This window comes from Rhinatrema bivittatum, chromosome 6 (genome assembly GCF_901001135.1).
Source record: "Rhinatrema bivittatum chromosome 6, aRhiBiv1.1, whole genome shotgun sequence".
Lineage (NCBI taxonomy): Eukaryota > Metazoa > Chordata > Amphibia > Gymnophiona > Rhinatrematidae > Rhinatrema > Rhinatrema bivittatum.
Genome location: NC_042620.1, coordinates 270,539,279 through 270,560,599, shown reverse-complemented (window position 1 = coordinate 270,560,599; position 21,321 = coordinate 270,539,279). Strand labels below are relative to the sequence as shown.

The following is a 21,321-nucleotide window of genomic DNA, read 5'->3' as shown; positions in this document are numbered from 1 at the left end:
GATGGATGAGGTCTGGGGGGGATGCAAAGGTCCCTAAACTGCTTGATGAGGAAACTCACACAATGATGAGATTTGTACAATGTTCTCTCAACCTAGCTTGATGGACTCTACCTGGGTGATGGGCCTCCTATAGAGAGATAAATAGCCAACTACTACAAAGGCCTTGTAGATAGGCTTTCTCTCTCTCCTTCTCCCTCTCCCCCTCCCCCTTCTGCATCTCAGGCCCTTCCCCAGCCTAAAAATGGCCAAAACAAAAAAATTGCAAATTTGCGTTATAGGTATAACGCACGATATTGCACAGCTTAACGCAATTGAAAAAAGTGTAGATATTTTTGGTGTTAAAACTGTGCGATATTGTGTGTTATGGCAAAATGCAAAGCTAGCCCATAACACGATTTGATACTTGACCCAGTAAGTTTGTTCCTGAGGCAATGGAGGGTAAAGTGACTTGCCCAAGGTCACAAGGAGCAACAGTGGGACTTGAACCCTGGTCTCCTGGTTCATAGCCTGCTGCTCTAACCACTAGGCTAATCCTCCACATGTTGTGGCCATGTAAGTGAGTTTGTTGGGTTTGTGGTGCTCATTGGTGAGTCAAGGTCCATGGTCCCCGAAAGAGGTGCCTAGATACCTGGGTGATTTGACTGGTGTTGAGGTGGGTGCTCATAGGCCTTTAGTCTCAGTGAAACACTGTTTGACATGTCACACAAGAAGTAATTACTCCTGTTCCCCTAAGTTTTGATTAATTGCTTAGAAATATAGCATTGTAACATGACATTTATGTTGCAGTGTTGTAGTTGTTTGAATAGACAGTCAGATGCTATAATCTAGATAAAGATAATAAGCTACAAGACTGTAAAACATTTACATTCCATCTAAGAACAGAGACGAGGTCAGTTTACATTATAAGATTATAGAAACATATCTAGAACTAGAAAAAGGACAGGCCAGTTGACACTCCATCTAAGATTATAGAAAATATTCTTAGAACAAACACAAGGTGGCTAATGCTGGCAAATTCCAAGAAAACATTCACATATAGATGAGGATTAATTAACTTGGAGAATGAAAGCAAGTTACCATACAGCCATTAAGAAAATTGATTTGTAATGGGAAGCCAATCATAGACATTTTGACAATTATGTAACATAGGTTAGGGGGTTGGATATGTACAACTGAAATTCTATATAATGCTGTGTTATCAGTAAAATCATTTGGGAGAGAGTTTATGCAAGTGTCTTGCATGTGACTCTGCCTTTTCATAAGGCCTTATTATTTTATAGCATTTAAAAAGAAAACTTTTCTCTACAGCTAGTGGCGTTAAGTATTCTTATTTTCAGAGAGCCACAACACCGTTCCTCATTTGCTAGGACAAGTGATCAGAGTGTTTTTTCGATAAGAGGGTGGTGTGCATATGTCATTAGGGAGGAACTCGAAGTCCTCAGGTGTCTTTAGGGATGAATCTGTTTTGACTGTGGGCGGAACAGAATTTGCAGGCCTTATCAGCGAGTCACATGGCAGGCGCCAACAGTGTGTGATCAGATAATTTGTTGCCATCCTCTGGTCCTGGGAGAATGGAGTCTGTCATCCTGAGTCTTCAGTCTGAGAATCACCGGGTGGAGCTGGCTGGATTTGGATTTAATGGTGTTAAGTGGGATTGCCAGAGTGCACAGGTTCTTCAGTTGCAGAAAGGATGTGAAGTCTTTTGGAATAGATGCTCTAGGGCAGGTGTGGCCGATGGAGGGGAAACTGAGTGTTTTCACCTTGGTCAATGACAGGTAGAGGGCTGCAGAGGCTAGCAGGTTGTCCGAGAATGGTCCTTCTGGTGGTTCTGGATGTAGCCGAGACTTTGGTACGTGGATCTTTGGCATCTATGGTGCGACAGCCCTCATCGTCTTCTAGGGCACAAGGATATCCCTCCCCAGAGTCTGGTGCTTCATGAAATTCCGGTTCCCTGTACGTTTCCGGATCAGTCCAGACTGCTGGGTTTTGCCTCCCTTCCAGCAGATGGAGACAGAGAAAAACTTGAGGAACACCCCCTCTTATACCGGTGTGCCACCTGCATCTCTTCAGTATTTCTGTCTCCAGCAGATGGAAGTGGTACAAAACCTGCGGTCTTGAACTTAAAAAAAAAAAAAAAGAGTAGGATTAGGGAAGTTTTTTTCTTAATATCCTTTTCCTTAACAGATGAAGCAGGACAACAAGCTCAGGACTCACAGCAAGGTTAATCCTCCCAGGGGGTTGGCAGGTCCTGGTGGGACCATCCCTCCTGGTTGCAGGTATCCAGAGCTGGGGTTGGATACCCTGCCTGCTCCTTACTTTTGTGAGGCACTAGGGGTGAATATCGGTGACCCGGTTCCTCCCCTTCCCTGTTCCCTGTTCCCTGCTCTACTACTAATAACTCATTTTTTTTCTTGCTCTACTACTACTAACTCATTTCTTTCCCCTTTTAAAAAAAAAAAAAAAAAAGCCGGCCGCTTTTTTATTTACTTCTGCCGCAGCGACCGCACACTCAGCAGCAGGGCTGTGTAGCTCCTGCGTTTCTTCAGCGCCCGACCTCCGGTTCTCCTCGCTCACCTTTTAGTCAGTCATGCCTCGTGCCTCGTTGCTCGGCCTGTGGGAAGTCAGCTTCGTGGCTCTCCCGCGCAGGCCTTTGCTCCCGATGCGAGGGGACATCGGATGTCGGCAGGGGAGCAGCGGCTAAGTCCGTGGAGCAGGTGAACGGCCCGAAAGACCGCAGCTGCCCCGTTCCCTCTGAGCAAGGGAATGGCAGCCATGTTGAATGCATGCTGTCGCGTCAGATATAGTGAATGGGGAGGGGATCTCCTGCCCTCCCTTTCCCCGGCTGATTCAAGCCCTGACAGCCCTCAGGACTCGTTTTTGGATGGAGCGGATGATGACCCTGCACCCCTAGTGGGGGATTTTGGAGGTCAGCCGCCGGCCTTTACCGCGGACTTTGTGCTTTTGATGCACAAAGCTTATCTTGTGAGCCAGTCTCAACTTGGTGAGGCATCAGTGCATAGGCCACGGGACGGTCCTCCGCCTCCTAAGGTCCCCAAGTGGCTGGAGCTGCAGGGGGCGATTAGACTTCGTAAGGTCCGGAGTCATGGTGAACCTCCTTGAGGGGACTCAGGCTCCATAGAGCATCCAGGGCCTGATATTTCCACGCCTCCCCCAACCTCCAACGCGGGGGATCAGAGTGATGAACCAGAGAAGCCCTCGCCGGTGGATGGCGACGACCTGAGGGTCGTCCGTTTATTTCAGAGGGATGAACTTTATGAACTTGACCCGCTAATCCCACACGTCCTCTCCGAGTTGGGAATTTTATTGCCTCAGGGAGGTCCCAGGCCAGAACACGGTAGACCCTGTACTGGCTGGATTGCGGGGTCCGGCGACAACATTTCTTTTTCATCCTTTGCTCCAACAATTGATGCTCCGTGAATGGGATTCTCCGGAATCTGGCTTGCGAGTGGGACGAGCTATGGCTACGCTCTGTCCGCTGTCTGAGGACTTCTTGGATCTCCTGAAGGTTCCTAAGTTAGATGCTTCAGTGTCAGCTGTCACCCAGAGGACGACTATTCCAGTGGCAGGAGTGGAGGCCCTTAAGGATATTCAGGACAGAAATCTCGAGGTCTGTCTTAAGAAAATATTTGAGGAGTCTGCGCTGGGAATTCGGGCTGCTGTTTGCAGCAGTCTCATGCAGCGAGCAAGCCTGAGGTGGGTTCAGCAACTCCTCAGTGCGAAAGACCTCTCTCCTTAGGAGGCGGAGCAGGCTGAGCATTTAGAGGCAGCGGTGGCATTTGGCGCGGATGCCTTATATGACCTCCTCCGTACCGTGTCCAGGACAGTGGTGTCCATGGTTTTGGCTAGGCAGCTTTTGTGGTTACGCAACTGGTCTGCTGATGTTTTGTCCAAATCTCAGCTGGGAGCGCTCTCTTTCCAGGGCAAGTTCCTCTTTGGGGAAGATCTGGAGCAACTGATTAAGTCCATAGGGGAGAATAAGGTACATACGCTACCTGAGGACAAGCCTTGGGGTCCTAAAGGTTTTCTCTCTTCCCACTCTCGCTTTCGGCATCAGAGGCATTTTTGCCAGAGTAAGGCACCTCCCCTGGGACAGCGACAGTCGTCAGGGAGGTCTCAATCTTGGTCTCACTCCTTTCAAGGATGTAGACCGAACTGTGATGGGTTCAATCAGGGTCTTCGGGACCCAAGCACTCTCAATGAGACAATTCCGACCCTTTCCTCGATTCCAGTCATAGGGGGATGGCTGTCCCTGTTCTACGAGGAGTGAGTCAAAGTGACGTCGGACCAATGGGTCCTAAACATCATAGAACATGGCTATGCTTTAGAATTTGCTCGGCCTCTCTGAGACATGTTACTGATCTCTCCCTGCGGGTCACCGATAAAGAAACAGATCGTGAATCAGACCCAGTGCCGCCCGGAAAATCTTGGGGCCATCGTTCCAGTTCCTCCAGATGAGTGCAGGACCGGGAGATACTCCATCTATTTTGTAGTGCCCAAAAAGGAAGGTTCCTTCTGTCCCATTCTGGATCTCAAAAAGGTGAACAGAGCTCTCAAAGTACCACATTTTCGGATGGAAACCCTGCACTCAGTCATTGCAACGGTGCGCAGCGGCAAGGTTTTGGCTTCCCTGGACCTCACGGAAGCATATCTGCAAGGAGCATCAAATATTCCTCAGATTTATGATCCTCGGGAGGCATTTTCAGTTCTGTGCCCTGTTGTTTGGTTTGGCGACAGCTCCCCACACCTTCACCAAGGTAATGATGGTAATGGTAGCAGCTCTCAGACGAGAGGGAATATTAGTTTATCCATACCTTGATGATTGACTCATTCGGGCGAAATCAGAGGACCTTTGCAGGCAGGCGATACACAAGGTCTTACACTGTCTATGCTCACTCGGTTGGGTCATCAATCTTTCCAAGAGCTATCTGTTTTCCTGCCAGGTTCTGGACTTCTTGGGAGCGTGATTCGATACCAGGGTTGGCAAAGTCTACCTCAGGGAGGATCAGATAACCAAGCTGAAGTCACAGGTCCAACAACTCCTGTCTGTGCCAATTTCCAGAGTCTGGGATTACTTGCAGGTTCTTGGATCCATGGCGTCCACTCTGGAGTTTGTTTCGTGGGCGTTTGCTCATTTGCGTCCTTTGCAGAGAGCATTGCTTTCCCACTGGAATCCGATGTCGGAGGAATTCCAGGTTCCTTTACCACTCATGGAATCCGCCAGGTCCAGTCTTGGTGACTTGTCCTCGACCACTTGAGGCGAGGTGTGGATCTCAAGGTGCCTCAATGGATAGTAGTTACCACAGATGCCAGCCTCTCCGGTTGGGGAGCTGTGTGCCAATCTCAGTCAGCCCAGGGATGGTGGTCGCAGGAGGAGGCACGATGGTCCATCAATCGCCTGGAAATGAGAGCGGTGTGCTTGGCTTTGCAGAGGTTTCTCCCCCTCATCCGCAATCGGGCAGTACGAGTTTTGTCCGACAATGCAACAACAGTAGCCTACATCAACCATCAAGGGGAAACCAAGAGTTTTCCGGAAGTCTTGGAAGCGGAGAAGCTGATGGCCTGGGCGGAATGGCACCTAACCCTACTGGCGGCCTCTCACATAGTGGGAATCGACAATGTGCAGGCGGATTTTCTCAGCCGGCAGAAGCTGGACCCTGGAGAATAGGAGCTGTTCGTCGAAGCAATGACATTCATCTCTCGCCGATGGGGCACTCCTCATTTGGACCTGATGGCGACTCAGCAAAATGCAAAGGCCCTGCGATTTTTCAGCCACAGAAGGGAGCACGGGGCGGAAGGAATGGATGCCTTGGTGCTTCCCTGGCCCGACGACGTTCTGCTCTATGTGTTTCCTCCGTGGCCTTTGGTGGGCAAGGTTCTGAGGCAAATAGAAGCTCACCCAGGAACAGTTATTCTAGTAGCTCCGGAATAGCCTCAGAGACTGTGGTTTGCCCACCTTGTCAATCTGGCCTTGGACAGTCCACTCCATCTAAGTCATCTTCCAAACCTGCTGCGTCAGGGTCCGGTATTTTTCAGCCAGGCGGATCACTTCTGTCTAGCGGCCTGGCTTATAGAGGAGGCAAAGGTTATCCTGAGAAAGAAAGGTTATCCTGAGGATGTTATATCCACCCTCCTACGGGCACGGAAGACCTCTACTTCGCTAATTTATGTTAGGATATGGAAGGTCTTCGACTCTTGGTGTAGCGAGCAAGGGGTCCTTCCTTATCGGGCCTCAGTGGTACAGATTCTGGCTTTTCTACAGAAAGGTCTTAGCAAGGGGTTATCCTTTAGTTCCCACCGCGTGCAGATAGCAGCTTTATGTTGTCTTTGAGGCAAAGTGAAGGGTACATCTCTGGCAGCGCACCCTGATGTGGTACGTTTTCTTAGAGGGCAAAGCACTTGAACCCTCCGGTTCGTCCCATTTGTCCTTCGTGGAGCCTGAATTTAGTGCTTCGGGAATTATGTGAATCGCCTTTTGAGCCCCTCAAGAAGAACACCTTAAAATATCTGACTCTCAAAACGGTGTTTCTAGTGGCTATCTGCTCCGCTAGAAGGATCTTGGAGATTCAAGCTCTCTCCTGTAGGGAGCCTTTTCTACGAATTTCTGATTCTGGAGTGTCGCTCAGAATGGTTCTGTCTTTTCTACTGAAGGTTGTTTCGGCTTTCCATTTAAATCAGTCTGTGGAGCTTCCAGCCTTCCCGGTTTTCGATTGGGGTACTCCTCATGCTAGAGAATTGAAGTGTTTAGATGTCAGAAGAGTGCTTTTGCGTTACTTCGAGGTCACCAATGCCTTTCAGCTTTCTGATCATCTTTTCGTTCTGTGGAGTGGGCCTAAGAAACGTCATAAAGCATCCAAGACTACCATTGCCCGTTGGTTGAAGGAGGCTATCACTTCCGCATATATTTGTTGCGGGCAACCAGTTCCAGATGGTCTAAAAGCTCATTCGATTCGGTCACAAGCTGCTTCCTGGGCAGAGAGCCAGATGGTATCACCGCAAGAAATCTGCAGAGCGGTGACTTGGAAGTCTCTGCATACTTTTGCCAGACACTATCGCTTGGACGTCCAGGCGCCGGACGACAACAGCTTTGGGAGCAGTGTCATTCGAGCGGGACTCTCCGGGTCCCAGCCCAATTAGAGAAGCTTTGGTACATCCCAGCAGACTGGACTGATCTGGGTATGTGCAGGGAAAGGAAAATTGGTTTTTTCCTGCTAATTTTCATTCCTGTAGTACTACGGATCATTCCAGATGCCCACCCAGTGGGTAGGGTGTTTTTCGGAGAGAGTCCGCTCGTTGCTTTCTACTACAGTTTTTTCTATTAGTTGCTGCAGAAGAAGCCTACAGATTATTTCTCGTATGTAGGTAGTTTTCTTCTTGTCCTTGCTTGATCTGTTCATTGATTAAAATGATTATTCTGCTTTGGTAATGTTAATACTGAAGAGACGCAGCTGGCACACCGGTATAAGAGGGGGTGCTCTTCAAGGTTTTCTCTATCTCCATCTGCTGGAAGGGAGGCAAAACCCAGCAGTCTGGACTGATCCGTGGTACTACAGGAACGAAAATTAGCAGGTAAGAACCAATTTTCTATCAATTTTGTCTTATAGTCTGATCTGTGAGAGGGCATGCTTGATGAAACAACACTATTCTCCAGTGGTGATAGCCATGCTTTTGGGGGCTAAGGAAGTTTTTCAGCTTACATACACTTCTGGAGAGTTTTTGAGGCTTGGTGCTCAGGATGCAACTGCGAGTTGAATATGTAATCTGTGTAGTTGATACTTGACTTTCTTCAAGAAGGGCTGGCAAAAGGGTTAACCCTGAATACCTTGAAGATGGCAATGCTCAGGGTTTAGGGACCGGGTTCAAGGTCGGCTTTTGTCTTCCTATATAATGGGTTTCATTTATTACGCGGGGTCTACAATATTCAGCCACCTCTTTGGATTCTGGTATCTTTGGGACCTGAACTCTCAGTCGCAGTTCTCCCAGCTGAAGGGTGGTGGGTCCCTGTGGTTGCTCACATTGAAGACAGTTTTCCTTGTTGATATTGGTTTTGGTCTTGTATTTGTACCCCCTTTCCCCCTTTGAACCATCCAGTTTTCACCTCTTTGCTGCAGAAATCCACTCAGATTGCCTCCAAGTCTCTTGATGTACTTTCATGTTATTTTCAATGGTTTTATTTTTTTATGGGCAGCTGCATTTATCATGGCTTTGCTCTTGGTTATAGTAATCTCCATTCTTTAGTGTTGCTCTTTAGCTCTTCTTTCTGCATTCCTACTATGGGCTTTGAAGCTGAAGAGCACAGTCCCCTGATATACTGCTCTCTGGCTATTGTACCAGGGTTTTTATCCCCACTGGAGCAACACCCCACTATGGTATCCCATTCGTCTGGCTCCCAAGGAGATCCTTCCAGAAAGGGCACGGTAAAGTCTGTAAAATATATTTTTACTAGTTCTACTGCACTAGAGTGGTAGTAAATGTGTCTTCTTTCACCACTTAGGCTGAAGCTAGACAAGGAAGTGCCGCTGGTGGACATAAAATTCTACTCTATGGAGCACGATGGGGGTTCGGCATTTGTGTCGCCTGTCGATCAGGAGCTTCTTCAGGCCCAGAAAAAGGTGAGTGTGAGAATTCTTGTTGATTATTACTCCTTCTTGCAGGAGAGCCGCTGACATTGCTCATGTTCACCTCTGCGAGGATAACTGGCAATTTGCAGAAGTGCCCGCATAGATGCAGTGCCTACAGGTACATTTACCTGTGGCCTTTTCCACCAATTTTCAAAGAGAAAGTCTGAGCAAGCTTTACCCAGGAAAATTGCTCCTGGAAATTGTACCTGCAGAGATTTTGCACCTGCTTTTCCTGCGAGTACTTTTTCCATACAAAATAACACACATGGCTTACTAAAACATAATCTGCTTGTGTTATTTCCCTCCTCCGACCTAAAGCACGGTGCCCAGGAATGCCCCCTCCTTATCTGGTGTAAGTTGCGCATTGAAAGGGGTGGACATTTCTCAGGGTACCGGGGAAGATGGCTTTGGAGGGTTTGTCCCTCAAGGCTCATGAACACTGGATCCCCAGCCCCATTATCAAAGTGAACTGGAAGCCCAAATGAATAGGAAAAAACTCCCAGGCCTGGGAGAGAGAATGATCGCTGTTCTGCTCTCTTCTCAAAATGAATGTATCCAGTTCACTGCACTTTGAAGAGATTTCATGGCATTACACATTTTAAAATGTGATGCAAAAGTCTTTTTCAAGTTACACAACCTACTTTCTGCCCCAGATCAGTCCAGACAAGTGGCCTACCAGCAGATGGAGGCAGAGAATAAAAACTTTCCAGGTACTGCTACATAATCAAGAATGCCACCTGCAGTCCCTCAGTATTTCTCTGTCTCCAGCATATGGTAGAGGTGCAAACCTGCAGTCTGGAAGAGAAATAGTTAAATTTAAAAAAAAAAAAGAGTATAAGAGACAGAAAATAGCAGAAGAGGTGCTCTCTGAGGTGCTAGGTTCCTTCATGGGAGAGTGGGGAGTTGGTGATCCCTGTACTAGCTCGGTCCGGAGGGGCTGAAAGCCAGGAGTCTTAGTTCACTCGTCTCCTCTGAAGTCCTCTCAGCTGCGTCCGGCCAGTTGCAGGGAAGTATTTCCTTTTTCCCGTTCCCCTTGAGGGGGTACTGTTTCTTCAGAAAAAAAAAAAAGAAAACAGAGAAGTTATTAGACCATGTGGAAAGCGGTGAGGAGGGTGAGAGAAAATGCTGACACCTTGTTTGTCCCGGGGATCTGGGGCAGTTCTGAGGGGGTGACTGTTGAAGGCGGGCCTGGTGTATATGCTGCACCTAGGATTAGGTGTGCACATGCACAGCAGGCATGGCGCTGACAGAGGCCCCTCCCACTTGGAGAGCTGTGATTGGATGCCTCAACCATATTTAGCCCAGCCATTTTAGAACTCTGAGAGATCAGTTTGAGGAAGCTTTGGAACAGTAAGGATGTTTAAGTTTTACACTCTGGTGAGGCCTCCCAGCTTCACCCTGAAGGAGTTGCAATTAGAAGTGATACCTCACCATGCACTCCTGCCAGAGTCCTTCTTTCACTAATTTACAGATGAGAGAGATTTTCATGCCAGATACCCTCTTGAGGTGAGAGGGCTCGTGTCCAGGGGACTGAAGACCTGTGAGTCCACTAAACCCTAGGTGGACAGGCAGTAGTGACAGATCCTGCTGAGAGAGACAGTGATGGCTGAAGGTATATCCAGTTTTCTATTAGAAATATTTTTTTGAATCTGACCGACGTTGGGAGGTTTTTAGATTCCTACTTTCCACAGGAATTTCAGTGCTGAGGTAGCCTGATCCCATTTTGAATTTTCCTCATGAGAAGTCCCCAGTAATAACAAGAATGAAGGATCAAGACCGGGAGATCCCAATTGGATCTCCACTCATGGGACCAGGATGGGCTGGGTGTCCAGGAAGGAGATGGAGCAAGGTAGGATTTTTACTGTGAAGTTGGGGACCCATCTAGTAGGATTTCTGGTTAGCTGCTGGGTGAGCTTTGTGCACTTAAAATCACCATGGGAGCTCTACCCAGATGCCTGAAATAAAAGAACACCTACCTACAGAGAAATACAGTCAGATGTAATTTTAATTATTACAGAATCAGTAAACATTTATTGTAATATCCAGTGCATTGTCTTGCCTGGTATGTCCCAGCATCTCACACCCTGGGGTGCAGGAGCTAACCCCAAACAGAGAGAGAGCTATATACCACTATCTGGGCCATAAGTGAGAGCTTCCCCCCATAAAAAGAATCCACCCTTGGGAGAAAGAGAGTCATGTATGGGAGGAGTGCAGCTGGAGCAGCCCCAGAGAAATAAATATGTTTGTGTGCCCTTGAGATTAAAAACCCTCATTAAGGGTTATATGCATATTCCCATTTGGACATGGATCAGAGAGAGGTATCTCTGTTTCTGTGTGCTGCGAGAACACTTCCAGTTTGGCGAGTTACCCTTCGGTCTTGCAACTATGCCATGGGTCTTCACCAAGATGATGGTCATGCTGGCGGCAGCCCTATGGTCCGAGAAATCACAGTCCACCCGTATCTCAATGATTGATTAATTTGAGCACTGTCTCACAATGAGGCGGAGCAAATGACTCGTCGAGTGGTTCAGTTTTTAGACTAGAACTGAGTAATCAATTTTCCAAAAAGTTCTCTACAGCCCATGCAGTCTCTGGAGTACATGGTTTGACATGCGGGCGGGCCAAGAGTTTCTCACAGATAAGAAGGTGCGCAAGATTCTCAGTCAGGAGCAGGATTTTCTGGATTTGTTGATCCCTTCAGCATGGGATTATCTATAAGTACTCGGGCTAATGGCGGAGACTCTGGATTTGGTGCCATGGGCCAGGGATCACATGCGGCCACTTCAGGAGTCGCTTCTGACTTGATGGTCTCTGCAGTCTCAAGACTATAGAGTTTGACTCCCCCTTGAGACAGTCAGTACGTCAGTTTTTGTTCTGGTTGTTAAACCCTCCCCTCTTGTTGAATGGAGTAAGCCTTGTTATGCCAGCTTGGGTCCTGGTCACCATGGACATGAGCCTCTCCGGCTGGGGGGCTCATTATCCAACTCAGGTGGCTCAGGGGAGTAGGTTCCCAGAGGAGGCTCTGTGGTCCATCAACATGTTGGAGACCAGGATGATTCACCTAGCTGTCCTCCACTTCCTCCCACTAATTCAGGGAAGGGCTATTCGGGACCTTTCAGACAACGCCACTGTGGTGGCACATGAGGGGGAACCAGGAGCTGTGGGGACGTGCCGGAAACATCCCTTTTTTCCCATGGACAGAAAGGCACCTCAGCCTGCTGTCGGCAGGCCAGGAGTATGTTCCAGCCGATTTTCTTAGCCAAAATTGTTTAGATCCCAGGGAATGGGAGTTCAGCATAGATGCATTAAGCATTATTTGTCACAAATGGGGTAATCCTCATCTGGATCTGATGGCGGCCTAGCGGAACATGAAGGTAGATCGTCTCTCCAGCCAACGATAGGAGCAGGGCTCAATGGGGATCAATGCCCTGATGCAGCCTTGGCTGAAGAGGGAGCTCCTGTATGCCTTCTCTCTGTGGGTGCTCATAGGCAAGCTACCATGATGGATAGAGCTGGAGTGCAACTGAGTGATACTGGTCGCGCTCGATTGGCCTTTGGACTCAGATCTGTTCCGGCTTCAGGTGAGCTTACCCTTGCGCCTCCCGAAGATACAAGGCCTTTTGGTTCAGGGGCTCGTGGTCATGGAGGATCTGGCTCCATTCCCTCTTAATGCCTGGCTCTTGAGCGGAGACATCTCCGTAAGAAGGGATATTCTTCCATGGTGCTGTCCACATATCGAAGTCCCAGAAATGGTCTACCTCCTTGGCTTACATCCGCAATTCTGTCATGCCAGGTAAGCCATGGATTTTTGCATCTTGGCCTTTTGTTCAGGGCAGTCTAGATAAAGGGACTGGCCCTGAACTCCTTAAAGGTGCAGGTGGCGGCTATTGCATGTTACTGGGGGATCATAGAGGGTTCCTCTATTGCCGCTCACTGGGATGTGTTCCACTTCCTGAAGAGTGTGAAAAGGCTACGGCCACCCTTCCGGCCCATTGTTCCCCCATGGGACCTTAATCTGATTTTCAGAGCTCGGGGGCCCCTTTCGAACCATTGAAGCAGAGTTCTTTAAAAGATTTGTTGTTGAAGATGGCTTTTTTGGTTGTGATCTGTTGTGTGGCAGGTCTTGCAACTTCAGGCTCTTTCTTGTCGGGACCCCTTTCTGGTGATCTCTTCAGATGGAAAGGTTTTTAGACCAGTGCCTTCCTTTCTCCCACAGGTCAATTCAGCTTTTCATATCAATCAGGCGATTTCCCTCCTGACCTTTCCTTGAGAAGAGTGCGGCCCAGAGTATTGTTCTCTCAGGTGTTTGGATGTGCGAAGTTTCATCCTGTGCTATTTGGAGGTCACAAATTGATTTTCGCAAGTCGGACAAGTTATTTGTCCTTTTTGGTGGTGGCCTCTAAGGCTACTTTGGCTTGCTGGATAAAGGTGACGGTTGAGTCGGCTTACCTACTGAAGGGCAACTGGATCTGGGATTGGTATGCATGCAGTCCGCATCGTGGGCTCAGGCGCTGGCGCCCACCAATATTTGGAGAGCGGCCACATTTTTGTGAAGCAGTATCATCTAGACCAGTGGTTCTCAACCTTTTTTTGGCCGGGACACACCTGACAAATGGTTCTCATATGCGTGACACACTGAACATGTGACCATCACGGGGCTAAGTGTAAACATGCACTCTGCATCCACAGGAATCCCCTCAACCCTCAGCTATGAGTGCAGAGCAGATCTAGGGCATAACCTGTACAACTCACCATACAAAAAAAAGATATTCTGGTTCTGATGACATCTCAGTAAAAGCAAAACAAACTCCCTTTACTACCAGGCACAATAGCCTTCCTTATGAAAAGACAGTAATTTACCACTAATGCATATCCTATTGAGAAAACACATATCCTATTGAGAAAACACATCAAATAAGATTGATACAAATGCCTACATGCTAGTAAAACACCTCACTTTGGTCACACACCCAGAACTGACCTTCACCAAGTACAGAAAAAAAACACAAATTATAAATATGGAGACAGAAACTGGAACGGAAAACCAAAAAAGCCACTCTGCATACAGTGCGAACCTGGAGAAATGGAAAGAGAAATATAGCACCTAACAGACTCAGGATTTGCAATAATGCACACAAACTAACCTGCACAAAGTTACACCTGTATTACGGAACACACGCACACAGTAACAACCCTATCTAAGAAATACAACTATTAAACCAGGCCCTAAACACTAAAACATTTCCTATTGGGAAAACAGAATAAGCCAAGCTGCTACAGAGCCCCACACAGAAATCATTGTAAAGTTATACCAAAAATGTTACAAAGCAGCTGCTGAACAGAATAATATTCAATTAAATACTCATAAAAATTATTAAAACATGTCCAAATATCAATAAAATATTTCAAAACAGCAGACATCGCATAATACCCAATAATTAAAATGGCAGTCAATCAAAAATAAATTTAAAAAGCCACCTTTACTTACCTTCTCCAGCAACTCTCCTACTCCTTTCCCTTCCAGGCCAATAGCACTAACCAGAAGCAGCAAGGGCTGCTGAAGCTCTGTCCTCAATCTTCTTCCTTAGCACCCACAACCAGTCACTCACAACACACACACCCCAAATAGACCCCACGACCAGTCTCGGTCTCTTTCACACCAGTCATCTTCCTGACCAGTTTCTCTCTCTCACACAGAAACACATCACCTCCCTGACCAGTCTCGCTCTCTCAATCACACTCATGTTCTCTCATATACAAGCTCTCAATCACACACAAAAGCTCTTACACCCATTCACACCAGCTCTCACCCAGGCTTCCATTCACACCCCTACACACAAGCTCTCACCCAAGCACCCATTCACACCCAATGACACAAGCTCTCACCCAGGTACCCATTCACACCCACAGACACAAGCTCTCACCCAAGTACCCATTCACACCCACAGACACAAGCTCTCCCCCAGGCACCCATTCACACCCTCAGACACAAGCTCTCCCCCAGGCACCCATTCACACCCTCAGACACAAGCTCTCCCCCAGGCACCCATTCACACCCTCAGACACAAGCTCTCACCCAGGCACCCATTCACACCCACAGACACAAGCTCTCACCCAGGCACCCATTCACACCCTCAGACACAAGCTCTCACCCAGGCACCCATTCACACCCACAGACACAAGCTCTCACCCAGGCATCCATTCACACCCACAGACACAAGCTTTCACCCATGCATCCAATCACACCCATAGACACAAGCTCTCACCCAGGCATTCATTCACACCCTCAAACACAAGCTCTCACTCAGGCCCCCATTCACACACAAGCTCTCACCCAGGCCCCCATTCACACACAGACACACCAGCTCTCACCAAAAATAACTTCTTCCTTCATTGCAGGGATGGGCTCCGGTTCCGCCGTGGCTTTAATCCGGCGGGCCTTCTTTTTTCGGCGCCACGGGGATGGGCGCCTCAGTCAGAGGTCGGGTTTCCTCTTCGTCGCTAGGGGTCGGGTTTTCCTCTTCACCGCTACGGGGCTGGGCTCCCGTAGCGGCCTTGCACCATCGCGGTCGGGTTTTCTTTTCACCGCTACGGGGCTGGGCTCCCGTAGCGGCCTTGCACCATCGCGGTCGGGTTTTCTTTTCACCGCTACGGGGCTGGGCTCCCGTAGCGGCCTTGCACCATCGGGGTTGGGTTTTCTCTTCACCGCTACGGGGCTGGGCTCCCGTAGCGGCCTTGCACCATCGGGGTTGGGTTTTCTCTTCACCGCTACGGGGATGGGCTCCCGTAGCGGCCTTGCACCGTCGCGGTCGGGTTTTCTCTTCACCGCTACGGGGCTGGGCTCCCGTAGCGGCCTTGCACCGTCGCGGTCGGGTTTTCTCTTCACCGCTACGGGGATGGGCTCCCGTAGCGGCCTTGCACCGTCGCGGTCGGGTTTTCTCTTCACCGCTACGGGGATGGGCTCCCGTAGCGGCCTTGCACCGTCGCGGTCGGGTTTTCTCTTCACCGCTACGGGGATGGGCTCCCGTAGCGGCCTTGCACCGTCGTGGTCGGGTTTTCTCTTCACCGCTACGGGGATGGGCTCCCGTAGCGGCCATGCTTCGTCGGGGTTCTACACTGCTATTCCTCCCACCCCACTCCCGGGCAGTGCCATGCCTGCCTCACCGGCCAATCAAAGGCTTCCTCCCTTCTTCCTACTACCACTGGCAGGTGGCAGGGAGGAGGCTTCCGATTGGCCTGCGCGGGGGAAGGCAAAATGAAGGAGGCTTCCCATTGGGCAGTGGGGGTAGGAAGAAAGGAAGCTTTCAATTGGACCGCGGGGGCTGGAAAAAGGGAGAAGGAAAGTACAATGGGGCAGTGGGACACCGGGAGACGCGACACACCTGCCGGTGTTTGGCGACACACTAGTGTGTCGCGACACACCAGTTGAGAAGCGCTGATCTAGACATCATGGCGCAGGAGGATACGGTGTTCAGGGAGGGGATCCTTAGGGCAGTCCATACTTCATCCTGCCCAGTTAGATGAAGCTTTGGTACTTCCCACTTGCCATGGCTGGACTGGTGTAGCAGGATGAGATGGAAGGAGAAATTTCCTTACCTATTAATTTCCTTTCCATTAGTTCTGCTACACCAGTCCAGGACCCTCCCTGGAAGTGAAGATAGGCTTTTTTTTCAGGATGGGTACAGTGGTTGGCTGGGATTCTTCTTTTTCCCTTTGTTGTGTTCCAGTTCCTTCCCTCTTGTTATTTTGTTATAGGGAAACTTCTCAGTTTTGGGCACAAGAATTAACCTTTTAGATCCTGCTCATTGAAGAAATTATTTCCTGATGCCCCTTTTTACATATCTTAGTTAACTAGACCCAAATATGGTATAAAAAAATTGGCAAGTAATTAAAAGTATATGAAAAAAAGTTCCACTTGTGGAAGGTTGGCACCTAAAAGTTTAATTACTCTTCATTGATGGGGGTCTGATCCGAAGCTTTGTCAGAAGGATACTGGATCTCTGCTGCTAGCACCACCCCCTAAGTATGTCACAGTAAAAATCAGTTTAGTTTGCCTCCATCTGCTGGTATGGGGAGTTAACCCACTTGTCATGGCTGGACTGATGTAGCAGGGCTAATAGAAAGGAAATTAACAGGTAAGGAAATTTCTCCTTATGTAGAACACAGAATCTGTTGTTTTCTGAAAATTGCTGAAATGAGATAGGAATGTATGACACAGCTTTTTCCCTCAAAGTTTTGTTACTTGGAGCATTTTTTTGGCATACAGTACATGTCACGCACAGTTGCGCTCATGATAGTGAAGAAAACTTTGTGAGAAAGTTGTGCCAAGCATCTGTCGTGTACGTTATTTTGTCTAGTTTCGGAAATTTGTGGTGAGATTCTAATTCTGTTAAAAAGAAAATATGGTAAGTCAACAAGCGGGAAAGTTATCTGGGTAAAATAACCCAGATTAACCTAAGCTGAATATTCAGCAAAACTTATCTTCTGCTGAATATACTTGGATAAAGTTATCCAGATAACTTTGCTGCTTATCAGCTTACTGAATATTGGTTAAAAAAAAAAAAAATTAGTGGCAGAGCAGTGGAGCCTCCCTCACCCCATCTCCATCTCTTCAAAAGAGTGGCAGCCCAAGCGGTGCTGATCCCACCCCCTCTCCTAAATTAGAATATTCTAGAAAATCCTTGTCCCCCTACCCTCACCACAGAACTTTTTCAAATGTTTCTCCTGTGTAATGTGGGAGGTGAAGAGTAGTTTACCGCCTCCCACTTGCATAATACATAAGTGCTGCAAGTTCTTTCAGCTCCCAGCACTTCATTTATTCACTTCACTTCTTCACTGATTACTCCTGGGGGAATTCTGCACACAAAACTTTAAAATGTATTTTATTTTTTATTTATTTAAAAACTTTTCTATACCGTCGTTTAGTGATATACCATCACAACGGTTTACAAATAGGCACATAAATAAATTCGAAATGGATTGTACTTTAACCAGAGGGTGCTGCAAAATTCTGCATACTCTATATTGGTCAAAATAACACTATTTAAATCACAGTTTTTGAGTAATTAATCAAAAATTTAATAAAGAAAAGTTATTACTCAAAGATGCAGAGTTTTAAATATTTTTAACAGAATTTCCCTAGAAGAACACTGGGTGTCCCTTCCACCCTATCTCCTTACTCCCCTGGCCAGACCCCTTTCACTTTGCCCTTTCAGGCCCCAACTCCTCCACCCTCCACTATTTCTCCCCTCCCCTTCTAAGCTCAATCCCTTCCACTCTATCTTAACTCCTTAGCCCTCCACTCCCAGAGATTGACCCCTCTCTCATACTCCCACTGTCTCTCCTTCTCTCACACAAGCTCCCTCTCTTTCTCACTCATATACCCACTCACCCTCACACAGATTCCCTCTCTCTCTCTCTCTCTCTCACACACTCACACACACACCCTTGCACACAGACTAACTCTCTCTCACACAAACATACCACTTCACACATGCTCCCTCTTTCACAATCAAACATGTACCCTCACTCTCTCATACACACACACCAGCTTCCAATCTCTCACTCATACACATTCTCTCACATTCACACACATCCACAGCATGCACCCGCTTTTCACCTTGCTGAGTGTGTCACATCCTCGCTGCGAGCAGCATGAGCTCCACTCGCAGCTGATGGACTGCCAGGTCTTCATGTTCACTGTGAGCGGGATGGGCTCACAGTGAACATGATCTTCGCAGCGAGTGGGATAGAATCTGCTCATGGCCACCAGGCCTGCTAGGTCTTCATTTTCATCATGAGCGGGATGGGCTTGTGGCTGCCAGTCCTACCAGATCTTTGCCGCGAGTGGGATAGGCTCCGCTCACGGCCCACTGTCACTCTCTCCAAATTCTGTGCAAAATATTGGAATTTTGTGCGGGAAGGGAATTCTGCACTCTGCAGTAATGCAGATTTCCCCCAGGAGTAACTGTTTGGCCTTTTCCTGACAGCTGAAGGGCCAATCCTCATTGAGAGTTCAGATCTCTGCCAGCCTTTCTGCTTCCTTTGCCCCTAAAAACAAACAAAATTTATTCCCTGAGCTGGATATGGCTGGTTAAAGAAAAAGCAGGGCGGGTCAGAGAAATGAACACTGCCTGGGAGGTCCAGCCTGTGTGCCATATTTTGGGGATCCCTGCCCTAAGCTCTTTTACAGCAGCTGAGGTGACAGTACTCCTGTTTCTGCAGTGCTCTGTTTGAAATGTACTTTGGGGTCCTTTCTGAATGTTAAACTGCTATGAAAAAACAAAATATTTGTTTAATAATATAAATCTGACTAAGATGAGTTGGGGTGTGAGGTTTGGGTTTTTTTTTTTTTTTTTTTAATTGTTGGTTGGAGGTGGTGGAGCATCTGGAGTCGCAACTCGGCGTCTCGGTGCAGCACGTGAAGATTCGGAAGATGAAGTACTCCTTCCAGATCTGGACTGCTTTGATGTTATCTGGGGGCGTTGATGGGCAGGTGAGTTTCCACAAGCTTTCAGTGGGGAAGATCACCTGCGCAGTCAGTAACTGAAAGACCACATTTTTGCAGATTTTTAAAATAGTGCGCAACCCTCTCAAACCTGTTCTTTTTATGCATGTAAATAAATGTTCCTTGTACGTACCTGGATCAGTCCAGACCCTGGGTTATGTCACAAATCCAGCAGAGGGAGGCAGAGAAACATTCTACTGACTCTGACGTATACCCTGGGGCGCCACCTGCAGTCCATCAGTATTTCTCTGTCTCCCAGCAGAGGTGGACGTGCCTAACCCTGCAGTCTGTATTAGTTTTTTTGTTTTTTCTAATCAGGTAGTTTAGGAGTTAATCTTTATTAGGTTCTCTATTTCTCTTTGTGAGAAGTTGTTCTTTTTATTTAAGTTATTTAAAAAAAAAAAAGTGTCATTTTTCTTCACAGCTGTCTCATTGCCTCCCGGGAGGTCGGGAGGTCCTGAAGGGACTATCCCTCCTGGTTCTGAGGCCGTTGGAGTTGGGGAGGTTTTATACCCAGCAACCACTCCTGGCAGGGGTGATACCGGGGGGCCCGGCTCACTCACGCTACTTGGAGCAGCTCCCGGGGTCCGCGGCGTTTGGTCAGGTAAAAAAAAAAAAAGTAATTTTTTATTTTTTGTTTTCTGCTTTCATGACAGCTGTCTCGTGGTTTGCTTACCTTTTCGGTGTTCAGCGGTGCCGTGCCTAGTTGTTTTTAGCCGGGGTTTATTTTATATTTTTATTTTAAATTTGCGCCATTTTTTTCTTTACAATGCGAGGCGCGGCCTGCTGCGCCTGCGGAGACGCGCACACATCTCTCCAGAGAGAGTCTCTGTTCCGCCTGCCTCCCCGGGGGAGGAGGCTCGTCTAATTTACCGGCGAAAGAAGTGACTCGGCTGCCTCGTGCGGCCCCGAAACCCCGGCGCAGCTGCTCCCCTACCCCGGACCCGTTTCGCTGTAGTGCAGGAACGGAAGCTGTTTTATCTTCTTTGAGGGCGGCGACACAGCAAATTATTCAGGGAGCTCTGGACCCGCCTCCCTTGTTGCCGCAGCCGGTGGTTCCTGGGGGGGACAAGCCGCGAGATACAGGGGTATGTTTATCTGATGAGAGCCTGGAGGAGATGTCAAATTCTTCTTCTTCTCCCTTCTCGGAGGATTTTATTCGTTTTCTTCGTAAGGCTTATAAGTCCAGGAAGTTTCATAAAAAACACAGGGATCACTCATCTGGAAAGGGTCTAAAGCCCTGCTCCTCCAAACGGGCGAGACCTAGCGATTTTGGGGCTGGGTCAGCTCCGAAGCGTCCCCTTCGTTCAGGCCAGGATCAGTCTATTTTTTCTACTTTGGAGGATTCTGAACATGATTCTTTGCCTGTCCCGGATAAGTCCCTGCCGGATGGGGATCTCGGTGGAGATCCTGCTTTGGGCAGTAGTTTTGACCCTCACATAGCGGATGGGGATAATCCCAAAGTAGTCCGCCTTTTTAGAAGGGAGGAACTTAGTCCTTTAATTCTGGCAATTTTACTGGAATTGGGTCTGGAGGCTCTGGCGAAGGATTCTCAGATGGGTAATATTGACCCAGTGTTGCTAGGCCTTAGGGGTCCGATGATATCTTTTCCTTTTCATCTTTCTCTCACTGACCTTTTGTATTGGGAGTAGGACACTCCTGAATTAGGTCTTAAGGTAGCACGAGCTATGGAGAAGTTGTATCCATTACCTGAGGAGGCTTTGGAAATTTTAAAATTTCCCAAAGTGGATGCTGCTGTGTCAGCTGTCACTAAGAGGATGACTATTCCAATGACGGGAGCTACGCTCTTAAAGATCTTCAGGATCGTAAACTGGAGGTTCAGCTCAAGCAAATTTTTGAGGTTTCTGCTCTAGGTGTACGGGCGGCCATGTGTAGTAGCTTGGCTTTGCTAGTGGCCTGCGATGGATCCAGGCATTGCAAAAAAATTCTTCCCTCTCTAATGAGGAGGTAGCACAAGCTGGTAGATTGGAGGCTACAGTTGCTTATAGCGCAGATGCTTTATATGATCTCATCAGGACCTCGGCTCGCTCTATTGTTGCTTCAGTATCGGCTTGCAGACTCCTCTGGTTGAGGAATTGGTCTGCAGACGCATCCTCAAAAGCTCAGTTAGGGGCTTTACCCTTTAAAGGCAAATTGCTCTTTGGTAAGGAATTA

The 21,321-nt window shown here is 48.1% G+C and overlaps 1 protein-coding gene across 3 annotated transcripts in view; it reads left to right on the top strand.

Moving 5' to 3' along the window:
* The window catches only part of FAAH2 (fatty acid amide hydrolase 2), a 106,267-nt gene that overhangs the window by 47,909 nt on the left and 37,037 nt on the right, over positions 1–21,321 (top strand). For all 3 annotated transcript variants that reach the window (XR_003857522.1, XM_029607187.1, XM_029607188.1), the window contains exons 7-8: positions 8,513–8,630; positions 19,015–19,134. Coding sequence is in view for 2 of the 3 variants with exons in the window: in XM_029607187.1 (XP_029463047.1) it covers positions 8,513–8,630; positions 19,015–19,134 (238 nt within the window). In the remaining variant the exon portion in view is untranslated. The remainder of the gene's footprint in view (positions 1–8,512; positions 8,631–19,014; positions 19,135–21,321) is intronic.